At 42.6% G+C, this 15,458-nt stretch overlaps 1 protein-coding gene across 1 annotated transcript in view; it reads right to left on the bottom strand.

Annotated features, from left to right (window-relative positions):
- PLEKHH2 (pleckstrin homology, MyTH4 and FERM domain containing H2) overlaps nucleotides 1-15,458 on the bottom strand; it is a 113,519-nt gene that overhangs the window by 59,655 nt on the left and 38,406 nt on the right. Inside the window, exons 3-6 of the mRNA XM_029911745.1 lie at nucleotides 5,540-5,602; nucleotides 3,256-3,405; nucleotides 2,570-2,653; nucleotides 1,672-1,753 (exon numbers count right to left, since the gene is read on the bottom strand). Coding sequence (XP_029767605.1) covers nucleotides 1,672-1,753; nucleotides 2,570-2,653; nucleotides 3,256-3,405; nucleotides 5,540-5,602 — 379 coding nt within the window. The remainder of the gene's footprint in view (nucleotides 1-1,671; nucleotides 1,754-2,569; nucleotides 2,654-3,255; nucleotides 3,406-5,539; nucleotides 5,603-15,458) is intronic.

Raw genomic sequence — 15,458 nt, 5'->3', positions numbered from 1 at the left:
CTCCCATTGGCCGGGAACCACGGCCAATGGGAGCTGCAGGGGTGGCGCCTGTGGGTGTGGGCCATGCACACTGTGCAGAGCCCCCTGGCCCCTCCGCCTAGGGGACGGACATGGCGGCCACTTCTGGGAGTAGTGTGGAGCCCTGGCAGGCAGCGAGCCAGCTTTAGCCCCGCTGTGCCGCTGACCGGGAGCCGCCTGAGGTAAGCGCTGCCTGGTCAGAGTCCGCACCCTGAATCTCCTGCCCCAGGTCAGAACCCCCTCCTGCACAGAAACATCCTCCCAGAGCCCACACCCCGCATCCACTCCTGCACCCCAACCCCCTGCCCCAGCCCTGAGCCCCCTCCTGCACCCAACTCCCTCCCAGAGCCTGGACCCCGAACCTTCTCCCACATTCAACTCCCAGCCCTGAGCCCACTCCTGCACTTCAACCCCCTGAGCCCCCTCCTGCACCCTGAATCCCTTATTTCTGGCCCCACCCTGGAGCCTAGGGGAAGCCCCAAGCCTCTGCGCCCCCACATGGGGCTGGAGCCACGAGTGCCAGCTCATCCCGCTCTGAGGGAAGCCTCGAGCCTCCATGACCCCCACCAGGGCTGTGTGGCCTGCGACAGATTTTTTTTTCTGTGGGTCAGTGGCCCCTGATAGAAAAAAGGTTCCCCACCCCTGTCTTAGAGATCTGAGGATGTCAGTAAAGTAGTGGATAAAGGAGAACCAGTTAACATAATTTATTTAGACTTTCTAAAGGTCTTTTACAATGTGCTTCACAAGACACTACTAAAGGAGCTAAGTAGTCAGTGGTTGAAAGGCAAAGTATTGTCATGGATCCAAAACTAGTTAAGAGACAGAAAATTAAGGGCTGGAATAAACAGTCAGTTTTCATCACGGTAAAATGTTAACAGCTGTGTGCCTCTAGGTTCCATGCTAGGTTGTGAGTTATCTAATATATTAATTAATCATCTGGAAAGGGAGTTGAGTAGTAAACTAGCAACATTTGCACATGACAAAGTTACTTAGGTTAGTCAAGTCCAGGGAGGACTGTGAGGAAGCTCGGTGAGTAGGTGAGACTTACAGAAGGGTAGGTGAACTGGCAACATGATTGCAAATAAAATTCAGTGTTGACAAATGCAAAGTAATGCACATTGGAGGAAAAAATTTAAATACTCAGAGATCTTACAGGGTTCTTAGTTAATTGTATCAACTCAGGAAAGGGACCTGGGTGTCACTGTAGACAACTCAATGTGTGCAGCTGCGGTTAAAAAAAAGAAGCTGATCAGAACTCTGATCCTCAGCATGGCATAGACTGGTGGGCCAGTTCAACAATGATATCCACCTATCCTTTAATGTTTCAAAGTCTACAAATCATACAATTAAACAAGTCAAAGGGAGGACATGAAACAATCCAACCCAATCAGATTATTTGAGAACTTATTTAATTTAAGAAAATATTCATACATTCAGAAACAAATGACTATTTATAAAGGTCCAAATACTTCTTGCCTTACTCATTCACATGTAGTGCCAGCAAAGTCTAAAGTCAAATGGTCCATGGGACAAATTCCCATTGAAATCAAAGTATTCCATGAGACTACTCAGATGCATAAAGTGAGCAGGATTTACTCCTATGCATTACTATATAAAACTTAGAGCAAATTTCAAAGGACATGTGCTATTTACCTTGCAGTTTAGACTGCATTGTTCTCATCTCTTCATTTTGGTTTTGGTTGATCAAGCGAAGGTTCTGATTTTCTACCTCTAACTGAAAGGATATAAATTTAAACTCCTCCATTAGTGAAACAATTTTTCAAGTCATTACATTGTGAGGGAAGACACAATTTTCTTGCCATTTCCTTTTGAGCTAAATAAGAGCAGCAGCAGGGCTAATCTTAATTGAGGCCTAATATTATGGATTTGTTCATTCAGAATAGTATGCGTTTTCTATGATAAACATTCTTCCCACTTTTGTACTTTAAGTATATAGCCATTTAACTAGCTTTATGTATATACAGAGATGTCAATATATAATAATTCACATATTAGCTACTAAAATATTTCACTTTGTGCTAGATTGGCTTTTTACTTTTAATGGCAATTCAAAATGCATTAAACATGAGGGTAGGAGCAAATGCTGGGGGCCAAAAATGGCAGCCTGTGGCCCCAGAGGACCTTTTATTACCCCAAGTGAGAGGCAAGGAGTGACAATGAGTCCCCCTTGTGTCCTCCAAACTAAGGAATAGCGAGTTCTAAGCAGAGACAGTGCCACCCCAAAGCCACCCAACACTCACATGAGCACTTTGTGCAATTGAAGGGGGAAGAGGGAGGCAAAGCACGTGTCCCTAAGAAGCCCAGGAATGGCCATCCCCCAGGCTGGCCTAATCGAATTCCCTTTTCTCTCATGCCTCCACTGAGACAGGGAATTTTGAGGTTTTTTTCCTTTTAGGCCTAATAAATACAGCACCACAGGAAAATGGTAGACATTTTTCACTGAGATCTCTCTCCTTGTATGACACAGAAACTCTGGCCTGTTACACTATGTGTTCACTGTACGGTAAATATCATAGGAGACGTCTCATACCTCATGGAGCTTGACTGTCACCCATTCTTTTATTTTAGCTGCTTTTTCTTCTATGATTTTTGCCTCTTGTATTCTGATTTGCTTCTGAAATAGTAAGATAAAATATATTTTCCAATGTGTATTCCATCCCATCTAAGGAGCATCTTATAATGCAAATTCTGTAGATTACTTCTAGCTATGTTTCATCTCAGTCTCTTTGCCACTAGCATACAAGAGTTGGTAAATTCTTTGAACAAACCCTTCATGGAATTTTTCACATAGGCTGCTGTCCTACTAGGTAAAGTGAAAATCTCTCTCAAAGGGAGACCTGGAGGAGGAGGAAGAAGAAAAATGTCTCTCCAGAGTCCATCCTACTTACCAATCAAATGTTCTTACAAAGGAAACCTCATCTCAATTTGAGAATCTCATTCCTCTGACCCACCACAACTGGAAAAAAAAAACCTTCCAGTAGACAACTCCATCTCAGCCCCACCTCCTGCAGGAAAAGTCAGTTGAGTTTGCTCCTCAGTCCAGACTCGTAATTTAACATGTGATGTATTACCTTTACGGCATCAGGCCATTTATCAATAATCAGCTAATGAGAAAGAGTTTTAAACTTATCTCTCTTATACCATTCTTTACTTTTTTATACACACAATTAAGAATCTATGAATAACATGCCTTTTGGTCACCGAATTATTCCTAACCTGTTCTTCAAGTTGTTGCTCCAAGTTTTGAATAATGTCATCTTTCTCCTGTACCAGAGTCTCCAGATCTTGACACCTCTTATACAACCTGGTCTCCGATTCGCTAGTCTGAACATTAGCTGCTTTTAATTTCTCTTCCATAATCTGCACCTGTTCAGCAGGTGAAACACAACACCCTAAGTAACTTTAATCATTTAATCATAAAAGTCATAATAAAATTTACCATACATTAAAGGCTCAACCCAGTGCTGCGAAGTGCTAAAATAGATCAGAGATGAGAGCATTTTGTAGATCATACTTGATCTTTAGTCAATAGTACTGCGAGGGCACTGCTAACACATAGAGGTTTTGTTAACATCAGTTCTAACTTCTGCTTCCATAACAAATAAAACTATTAGAGATAGTAAAAGGGGAAGAATATGATGACTATCTTGGAAACACTTACCTCCCTCATCTGACTGTTATGAGGCTTAATAAATAAAGGTCTGTGAAGTCTTTTGAAAGTCTTGCTTAAACACAGCACACATGAAAATAATTAGTATTATTTTATTAAAATTATGACTCTTATAAAGATCGTGCTCATAGTCAATGAATGCATTCTGATCCAAGTCACCAAGATCCTGAATGAGAAAACACTCAGAACATGTTTAAATACATTCCAAATCAAGAAAGCACTAACCATGTGCTTAGAGTTACACATAAACTGAGATGCTTTCTTGAACTGAGGCCAGAGACCATAGCCAGGATTTTTGTCTAATTTTCAGGGTTATTGCTTAAACGGTTCTTGGATTATATGCTCTTTTAGGCGTAGAGACTGTCTTCCTCTGTTTCTGTAAACACCTGGCACAATGTGGCCGCATTTTTGATTGAGGCCTTTGGGTGCTTCTGTGGCATAAAAAATATTAATGCTAAATTCACTCAAATATCAAAATGGGAAAGAAATAATTGTGGTATATATAGCCTTTTAAGGCTTGACTACAGAGCATAGTACAGGACCTATCTTTGCTCCACAGAAAACATTCCTGAGTCAGATGTTTAGTGTTTATACTAATTTATAAACAAAGAGAAACAATTTACAAACCCCAACTGCAGAACATGCCCACTTTCAGCAGATCACTGTGTTCAGCCTTGAAATGCTCTTCCCACTGCTCATATAAACATAATTCAAATTCTAGCATGTGAGAGAGGAGCTGAACTTGGGCAACAGACACTTTTCACCAAAGAAAATGAAACCATAAATCCTTTCAGCACTGTTAAAGAGAAAAGACAGCACTCACTATCAATGAATCATTAATATATATGTACAGACAGACTAGCAAAGACCAGGAAACAGTGATTCATGCTGCTCCCAATTAACAATTCCTGTGTGCTTTTAAACTGATTTTTTTTTTAATCAGTAAAGCAAATTGGGAGATTCATTAGTGGAGTATAACAAATTGAAGCTGAGAACATACAGCTTCTGTGCAAACCAAGGGCTTGGTCTTGCAATGCAATGGAATACCCTCAACTCCCACTAAGTTCAATGGACGTTGATGGTCTCGGCAAAGCTGACAGGAAGTGGCTTCACCTTGTAGCTCAGACTCCTACTATTTTGTTTGAGGAGATCTATGCATGTATTTGAATTACTGCAACAATGAATGCATGCATTCCATATGAAGTGATTTTTTTATGCTTTTACACTTTATATTACGAATGATTTCATTTAATTTTTGAGGCACATTCTTATATAGCATTGTTTGGGTTTCCATCAGGGACACTGGTTTTAGTCAATAAAACATCTTCATTTTGGGACAGCAAAGACAACCTAAATTTAATATGTGTGGACTACTTAATCCCATGGACTACCAAAACTTTAAAAGAGGGCTCAATTGGAGAATTCTCCTAATTAGTGATGGTACTTTTACTTGAGAATATGGCTCTAAGGCACAAATATGTTAATTTTATATTTTTATGGTTTTGCTACTGTCAGGACTGTTTTCTCTCCCTTTTGTTTACATGTTAGTTTTACATTTGCATCACTTATCAAAAGCTAGAAAAAGATACAGAAGAAAAATACTATACAAAGAGATTCAAGACATGCACTTAATATTTGTTTTGATAGGTATGACTATATGTTAAGACAGACCCATAACTGGGTGGCAAACCAAGATGTTACAACATCTATTAGGAAACATCTACAGTAGGACATATAGTAATATTGCTGAGTCACCTTTGCTAACATTGCTCTAATACACCATCCAACAATAGCTATCAGACATACTGTACTTCTTCAATTTAAATGTACCTGCTGAAAAGCTCTCTCTGCTTGACGATCTGCATCAATAACTTGTCTCTCAAGTTGTTGCATCTGTATATACATATAAAACAGCATGTCATAAAATGTGCACTCCTTTTATAAGCTGCCACCAAAAGCTCCATAATGTAAGATAATTTCATATCCTATTTAGAACAAAAAATCTAATATGACCTAAAAAAATAAAACAAGTAAAAGTTAGGACAAGTTGCATTTGAGACTGGGGAAATAATCAATACATGAGGATGATATCAAAATATTACTGAGGTTCTGCTAAAGTAGGGAAATTCAGTAAAAATTATCTTTATAATAGACCCTTGTGGCTAACTTCTGTACCATAATGGCTCTTCCCTGCTACCATGTAGGATAAATGGTTTTGATAGTTATCCTTAGACCATTAGCTCTTTTCTGTTCTTGATGCCCAACCCTGCAAAGTGCTGAGCTCTCTTAGCTCCTATTGACATTAATAAGAGTCAAGGGTACTTCGCACACTGCAGAATCAGGTCCCTAGTTCCTAGTAAAGTTGAAAACTCAGTCCTCCAGAAGGACTGTACTGGATGCAACATTCAAGCATCTATGCAACATTTAAACACCATCTGACCGAGGGAGCAAAATGGACACCAGAAAAATCTGTGACCTACTACAAGATAGTAGTCAGGTACTGCAAAGAAAAGTCTATTAATAACTGTGCTGAAATATTATTTTTGCTAGAATCCTTCTAGCATTGTTTTCCTGATATAGGAATTTTTTTTCTGAGAACCAATTTATAAAAACAGGCGAGAGAGTACCTGGGAAGACAAATACTTTTCAGCATGGTTTCAGGAGCTTGCTTCTGCAGAAATATTAAACTGTTATTCCAACTGGTTGTCACTAGGACAGATGTGAGCCACATGTGGACATGGACTAAAGGTCACGCATTGATCACATAGACCACTGTTCCTATATCATAGGTCACAGTCAAATATTTATGAGAATAATACCCAACCTCAGAATTATGACTTGAAAAGACTCGTATACAAGTGCTAAATATTTGAAGAAGGGTTTATTCTTCCTACAGACAATGTCACTGTGTCTTGCTGGTACTCTACTTCTCTCATTTTCCAGATTCTTGGCTTTTTCAGATGTCAATCCATACTACCAGTAACAGTTTTGTGTAGTTTCAGTACTTCACCCAGACAAGAACACACAGTTGTCACTTGCTGTCAATCAAAAGACAGGGAAATGAGAGAAGAGAAAGTTCGTACTAAACAAAGAAAAGCTGTCATTAACCTCTTAATATCTCTCCATTTTAATAATATGGAAACCTAAACGTCACACAACAGCATGTAATTTGAATTAAGGATTATAAACATAGTACAGTGCAAATAACCATCACTGTGCTCCCCCATAGGCTCTTTTGAAGGAACAGGATTAAGGAAATGATAGTTCTATTCATGCACTAAACATTTAGACAGAGAGGTGAGGAGTTAAATACCCATTTGGAACAAATTGTGTTCCTTTTTGTCTGTGTAATTAAAACCAAAACCAAAACCCTGTTTGTCATTAATCTTGAGTTTTTTATCACTGGGTTTTAAGTTTTATAATTTTGTATCCTAAATTTACTTTTCAGAGTTGTGGTTTTAGATTGTCTATTGAAGTATGAAATTAGGTTACAAAGCTTGCTTTAATAGGGCTGTTTAACATTTGCTTTTTTAGTAAATTTGTAGCGAGGATTAATTTGTATGTTTGAGTATACTGATAGCTAACATCATGCACTACACTAACCTTACAGTGATGACACACATTACATTGCATAGTAATGAACATGGAATAAACATTTAATTAACATTCTATGGCAGTATGATAGAAAAATCTTTTAAGTATTCATAATGTGGCTTTACTTTAGATGAGTGGCAAACTGTCCAGAGTTTTCAACAACCCAAATAACTTGTAAACATAGGTGGAATGCCAGTGTCAGTGTTTTGTGAACCACTAATAGATATACCATAAGTAGAGGTTCCAATTTGAGCTTTAAACTAATTTTTACCAGAAAGAACCAGCCAAAAAGACGACACACATACCTACTAATTTATATATGGAAATAAAACCTGGAAGTTTTGCTTGCCAGTCCCAATCACGCATCTCAACTGTCCTTCATTACAAGGAAATACCTCATTAAATGACATCCATGCCACACAAACCTGGCATGATCTCCAGGGCCGGCTCCAGGCACCAGCGAAGGAAGCAGGTGCTTGGGGCGGCCAATGGAAAGGGGCGGCACGTCCAGGTCTTTGGCAGCAATTCGGCAGTAGGTCCCCCAGTCCCTCTCTTCCTCTTAGAGCTGCCGCTGAAGTGCCGCCAAAGAGGAAGAGAGGGAGCGAAGGACCCGCCGCTGAATTGCTGCCGAAGAATGAAGCGGCACGATTGAGCTCCCGCCGAAGTGCCGCTGATCGGCTTTATTTTTTATTTTTTTAATGTTTCGCTTCACCGTTTGGGGCGGTAAAAAAGCTGGAGCCGGCCCTGATGATCTCACTTTATCCTTTTGTAAATTATTCCTATCACAAATGCAAATTCATGTGATGTCATAAGAAATGTTTGTGATCAAACTAATCCCACATCATTTTGAGCTTCCTGTTTTATTATTTTTGTATCCCAGCTTGAGTTTGTGTCCTACATTTGGAAGTTGGCAGGAACATATCAAATCAACATAACAGATTTTCTATGTCCTCTTCCTTCATAGGATAGCTACAGCTGGGGAAGAAGGAGCCAACATTTCACAACAAGTTGAGCTGTCTGATCACTTAGCCAGCCTTTGGCTTACCACCATTCCTGTCTAGGAAACTGACAGACCAGAACAAACACATTGCATATAGTCTAAGCTTCAAACCCCCTAAGTCATACTGAGCTTTGCAGGTTCAAATTTATTTCTTGAAGAAACTCCCACTCAACTTCTCAGAAAATAAAAGGCCTCAAGCCCTGTAAACAAAACACAGCCTCCTTAGCCAATGTCTAATAATGGTAACATTATGCAAACAGCTAGACAATAGCACTGCTCTTCTGCACAGCACTTTGAGTTTTGTATAATACCATGAAATATAGGAATTATTCCCACACCTCCATGCTGTTTCCAAGCATCTGTAACACTATGCAGTGCTGGCGAGAGGACTATAAATACCTAGACAGAAGTTAGTGACATGAATAACATTACTTGAATAAAAGCTTTAGGTGTTGTTAAACTAAAAATAACCTAAGGGAAATGACCTGACAAACAAATTTACCGAGCAAAATAGTATTGAAAGGGTTAAGAATGTAATACTGTGATTAATATTTGCTTTTTGTAGAGCTGACTGAAGAAAATATGCTAAGTAGTTTTGCATGAGCTCACAATATGGATAAGTCAGCCAGCTTTCTGGCAGCAACTACACTTTGTTCTTGTAATTTGGGAACTTTCTGAAGACTCCCAAATGTATGTTTGGCTGCTCCTGTGAAATAATATAACAATATATTCTGTACTTGCTGAATAATATACCATAGTAACCAAACTTTAGTAGTTGTTCTATTATATGGAACTGGCTAATGTTTCAATAGTTAAGGGCCAGATACCATTTCCTCAACAAATCCTGATTTTTTTTCCTTCAGGATTTATTGATTTAGGTTTATTTTAGAGTATCTATCCCAAAATTCAGGCATTCATATAACAATTCCAATAATAGTAATATAATAGGTACAATACAAATGCAAAAATTCAAAAGTCACACAAATAATCTGCTCCAATCCAGAATACTGCTTGTCCAAAAAGTAAGAGAGATCCTCACCCGTGCTCTGGACCCTTTACACTGGGTAAAGGGGCCAGAGCCACATAAAGAGGCTCAACCTCTGGATACAGTTGGGATAAAATTCCCCTGGTGCAAGAACTGAGAAGGCACCTCCTCACATGCTCCGGCATAAGGGGTGTATTGGGGGTGAGGTTGCACCATGTAGCACTATGGAGATTCTGAGCAGCGCTGCTGTCCATAGGTAAACAGGGTCAAGCTGTTATAATTTAGGGTATGTCTACACTACGGGATTAATCCGAATTTACAGAATTCGAATTTTGGAAACAGATTGTATAAAGTCGAATGTATGCGGCCACACTAAGCACATTAATTCGGCGGTGTGCGTCCATGTACCGGGGCTAGCGTTGATTTCCAGAGCGTTGCACTCTGGGTAGCTATCCCATAGCTATCCCATAGTTCCCGCAGTCTCCTCTGCCCATTGGAATTCTGGGTTGAGATCCCAATGCCTGATGGGGCCAAAAACATTGTCGTGGGTGGTTCTGGGTACATCCTCCCCCCTCTCCAGGGAAGCAACCGTTTCGCGCCTTTTTCCTGGGTGAACAGTGCAGACGCCATACCACGGCAAGCATGGAGCCCGCTCAGCTCAAGACAGCAGTCATGAACATTGTAAACACCTTGCGCGTTATCGTGCAGTTTATGCTGAACCAGAACCTGCAAAACCAGGCGGCGAGGAGTAGGTTATGGCAGTGCGGCGGCGAGAGTGATGAGGACATGGACATGGAATTCTATCAAATCGCGGGCACCGGTGCTTTGGAGATCATGCTGTTAATGGGACAGGTTATAGCCGTGGAACGCCGATTCTGGGCCCGGGAAACAAGCACAGACTGGTGGGACTGCATAGTGTTGCAGGTGTGGGACGATTCCCAGTGGCTGCGAAACTTTCGCATGCGTAAGGGCACTTTCATGGAACTTTGTGACTTGCTTTCCCCTGCCCTGAAGCGCCAGAATACCAAGATGAGAGCAGCCCTCACAGTTGAGAAGCGAGTGGCGATAGCCCTGTGGAAGCTTGCAACGCCAGACAGCTACCGGTCAGTCAGGAATCAATTTGGAGTGGGCAAATCTACTGTGGGGGCTGCTGTGATGCAAGTAGCCAAAGCAATCACTGAGCTGCTGCTACGAAAGGTAGTGACTCTGGGAAATGTGCAGGTCATAGTGGATGGCTTTGCTGCAATGGGATTCCCTAACTATGGTGGGGCGATAGATGGAACCCATATCCCTATCTTGGCACCGGAGCACCAGGGTACCCAGTACATAAACCGCAAGGGGTACTTTTTAATGGTGCTGCAAGCACTTGTGGATCACAAGGGACATTTCACCAACATCAACGTGGGCTGGCCGGGAAGGGTTCATGATGCTCGCGTCTTCAGGAACACTACTCTGTTTAAACGGCTGCAGCAAGGGACTTACTTCCCGGACCAGAAAATAACGGTTGGGGATGTTGAAATGCCAATAGTTATCCTTGGGGACCCAGCCTACCCCTTAATGCCATGGCTCATGAAGCCATACACAGGCAGCCTGGACAGGAGTCAGGAGCTGTTCAACTACAGGCTGAGCAAGTGCAGAATGGTGGTAGAATGTGCATTTGGCCATTTAAAAGGTCGCTGGCGCTCGTTACTGACTCGGTCAGACCTCAGCCAAACCAATATCCCCATTGTTATTGCTGCTTGCTGTGTGCTCCACAATCTCTGTGAGAGTAAGGGGGAGACCTTTATGGCGGGGTGGGAGGGTGAGGCAAATCGCCTGGCTGCTGATTATGCACGGCCAGACACCAGGGCGATTAGAAGATCACACCAGGAAGCGCTGCGCATCAGAGAAGCTTTGAAAACCAGTTTCATGACTGGCCAGGCTACAGTGTGAAAGTTCTGTTTGTTGAAAACCCGCCCCCTTGATTGACTCATTCCCTGTAAGCAAACCACCCTCCCCGCTTAAATCACAGCTTGCTTTTAAAGGAAATAAAGTCACTATCGTTTAAAAATCATATAGTCTTTATTAATTGATTATAAACATAGGGAGAGAACCGACGAGGTAGCCCGGGTGGGGTTTGGGAGGAGGATAGCAGGGAAGTAAAAGGCCACTGAAAAAATTCAATATAATGACAGCCTTTTGGTTGGGCTGTCCACTGGGGTGGACTGGGAGGGTGCACGGAGCCTCTCCCCCCCACCCCCGCATTCTTACACGTCTGTGTGAGGCGGCTATGGAACATGGTGAGGGGGGAGGGAGGTTATACAGCGGCTGCAGCGGCACTCTGTTATCCTGCTGCCTTTCCTGAAGCTCCACCAGACGCCGGAGCATGTCCGTTTGAGCACGCAGCAGCCCCAGCATTGCAGCCTGCCACTTCTCATCTCGAGCGTCCCTCATGGCCTCACGTTCACTGGCATCTTTCTTGTACTTAGATACCGTGTCCTTCCACTCATTCAAATGAGCTCTTTCATTGTGGGTGCATTCCATTATTTCCGAGAACATCTCGTCTTGCGTCCTCTTTCTCCACCGCCTTATCTGAGATAGCCTTCGGGACGGAGGAGGGAGGCTTGAAAAATTTGCAGCTGCTGGAGGGATGGAAAAAAGGAGAGAAGTTTTTAAAAAGATACATTTTACAGAACAATGCTTATACTCTTTCACGGTGAACAACACTATTCACATTACATAGCACATGTGATTTCAGTACAGGGTCGCATTTTCCATCTTAATATTGAGTGCCTGTGGCTTTGGTGTTAAAGATCACAGACGCAGGTCCGGGAAACAGAATTCGGCTTGCATGCGGACATGGTAAGCCATTGTCTTTCGGTTTCTGCGCCCTCCTTTCCCACATACCAAGCAAAGCCCGTTGACTGCTGCGGTTTTCCTGTTAACCTTCAGCAGCAGAAAACAAACTAACCCCCCCCCCCATCCAATTCTCTGGGATGATCGCTGTACCCCTCCCCCCACCGCGTGGCTGGTATCAGGGAAGATCCCTGCTAGCCACAGGCGAAAAGCTCAGCGTCAATTCCCCGCCCCCCCCGCACTTGGCTAACTGCAGGGAAGGATTTCTTTTCAGCCACAGGCAAACAGCCCAGTAGGAACGGCCACCTCTGTCCCCTTAATTAAATTCCCGTATTTCAACCAGGTTACCATGAGCGATATCACTCTCCTGAGGATTACACAGCGAGATAAAGAATGGATGTTGCTTGAATGCCAGCAAACACCGAGACCATACGCTGCCAGGCTTTGTCATGCAATGATACCAGATTACTTGCTACTAGCATGGCGTGGTCAAGTGTCCTACAATGGAGGACGGAATAAGGCTGCACTGCCCTGAAACCTTCTGCAAAGGCTTTTGGAGTACCTCCAGGAGAGCTTCATGGAGATGTCCCTGGAGGATTTCCGCTCCATCCCCAGACACGTTAACAGACTTTTCCAGTAGCTGTACTGGCCGCGAATGCATCCCAAGTCCTCAGGGCAAATTAATCATTAAAAAATGCTTGCTTTTAAACCATGTCTTATATTTTAAAAGGTAAACTCACCTGAGGTCCCTTCCATGGAGTCATGATCTTGGGTACTGGCTTGGGAGGCTTGGGAGGGTACTTCAGTCAGGCTGAGAAAAAGATCCTGGCTGTTGGGGAGAACGGAGTGCTGTGTGCTCTCCGCAAGCTCATCCTCCTCCTCTTCCCCGTCCGCAGAATCCTCAGGTGTGGCTGATGAGATTACCCCCGCCTCGGAATCCACGGTCAGAGGTGGGGTAGTGGTGGCGGCCCCCCCAGAATTGCATGCAGCTCAGCGTAGAAACGGCATGTCTGCGGCTCTGACCCGGAGTGAGCGTTTGCCTCCTTTGTTTTCTGATAGGCTTGTCTGAGCTCCTTGACTTTCACACGGCACTGCTCTGAGTCCCTATTGTGGCCTCTCTCCATCATGCCCTTGGAGATTTTTTCAAAAGTTTTGGCATTTCGTCTTTTCGAACGAAGTTCTGCTAGCACTGAATCCTCTCCCCATATAGCGATCAGATCCAGTACCTCCCGTTCGGTCCATGCTGGTGCTCTTTTTCGATTATCGGCATGCATGGTTACCTGTGCTGATGAGCTCTCTGTGGTCACCTGTGCTCTCCTGTGCTGGGCAAACAGGAAATGAAATTCAAATGTTCGCGGGGCTTTTCCTGTCTACCTGGCCAGTGCATCCAAGTTCAGATTGCTGTCCAGAGCGGTCACAATGGTGCACTGTGGGATAGCTCCCGGAGGCCAATACCATCGAATTGTGGTCACACTAACCCTAATTCGAAATGACAATATCGATTTCGGCGCTACTCCGCTCGTCAGGGAGGAGTACAGAAATCGATTTTAAGAGCCTTTTATTTCAAAATAAATGGCTTCATTGTGTGGACAGGTACAGGGTTAATTCGATTTAACGCTGCTAAATTCGAATTAAACTCATAGTGTAGACCAGGCCTTAGACAGCGCCTTAGAACAGCCCACAATCAGAAGGATACCAGGGTGGCTTAACACTACTTTTGCCCCTCATCCTCTGGGCTGTGAGTTTGGAATTGCGCCTCTTAGATGCACAAAGACTCTCACCCAGTATACTAATGATACAATCTCCAACCTCCCTACATTCCTCAACTAACTACCTTCCAAAAGGAGGAATGCTGCAGTATACCTTAAAGGTTACCAAATCAGGTTTGTTGGACCAAAGAGGGGAGCAACTTCCACAGGCAAGAACCCCTCTTGGAAAAAGCCTTGCCATCAACCCTTCTCTTTTAAGCCAGAAGATCATTTGCTTAAGCACCTATGCTGGTTAATGTGGCAGCAAACTATTTAGCTCAAAAACAGAATATCAGATTCCACTTGGAAGCTAAACAGAAGCCAGTGCAGACTCCAGAACACCAGTATACTGTGCTCTCTGCATGAAGCACCACTTATGGAGACACAATCTGCTCCAATTTAGCTATGGATGGATGGCCTGAAGATGTAGCCCCACACAGAACAACATACAATGCTCTAATCTCAAGGTGACAAAGACATAGATAACTGCAGCAATGTCTGCATTTGAAAGAGAAAGTCGATGTGTTTCACAGAGGCAGATGGAAGAAGAAAGCATTCTTGGCTACAGCCTCCAGGACAAGCTCTGAGTCTAAGAAGAACTCTATATAGATACATTGTTTAACAAACAGGCAGTGATGATTTAGGCCTGAGTCTTGCAAGCCTCTTTATGCAGGGATATCCCTGCACCTGTGCAAAGCCCAAGTACCTTCAATGGGATCAGTCTGCACAGAACAACTTGTGGGATCACAGCCACAGCCTCCACCAGCTCTTTATTAGTCTTCCTTGGAATGAAAGAGCATATGCAAACTGGTAGCCCAAACCATTCTTGGATTAACAATAGTTTGTAAAATCTCACATACATAAACACTGTATTTATTCAGATCTATCCCTTTATGATAAACCAGGGGAGAAAGGCCAAAATGGTATTCACAGGATTCAGCATATAAAGTACATAGTTAAGCCTAATTTCCTGTCTACCTTCTGACTGCAAATGCACCAGGGACAAACTTGAACCAAAGCCTCAGTTCAACAAACTCTTTCTGAGGAATTCATATCCATGTACCTTGACAGTTAGTCCGGGCCCTGGTTCTTTAGACTAATCTGAAACACTGTCCCCAAATTTGTTAAAGATCTGGAGAGCTCCTAGGATTCTTTAAATTACTTTTATTTTGTATTTTTAAATATGAAAATGTATGTATTATGAATGTTAACAGAAGATATCTAACTACTGTACGACGTGTCCACAGACATACAGGAGTCGATTGAAGCTTTAAATAATCTATTACCCACTTCTACATGAACGTGTAAAAATCCTCTCTTAATTTTCAGATAATGTATGGTTGCACACTGAATCAATAATCTGAACTATATACAAATGTTTTAATGGGAAAAACCAATGGCAAATAAGAGAAAAAATTCAGAATTTTAACATATAGCAGACAATTGCTTAAACTTAGTGAAGAACTTACAACTCTACATCTGACACTAGTCACATCACTCTAGCTGAGCTTTTTTTGTTCAAACAATGCCACATGTGAACAAATATCAAATACCTTGAGGAAACACAGCTGAAACATAAACAGTAAA

This window comes from Terrapene carolina, unplaced genomic scaffold, assembly GCF_002925995.2.
Source record: "Terrapene carolina triunguis isolate 2854851 unplaced genomic scaffold, T_m_triunguis-2.0 Scaffold120, whole genome shotgun sequence".
NCBI classification, from domain to species: domain Eukaryota; kingdom Metazoa; phylum Chordata; order Testudines; family Emydidae; genus Terrapene; species Terrapene triunguis.
Note: the sequence above shows the minus strand (reverse complement) of the source record. Positions and strands in the feature narration are given on the sequence as shown.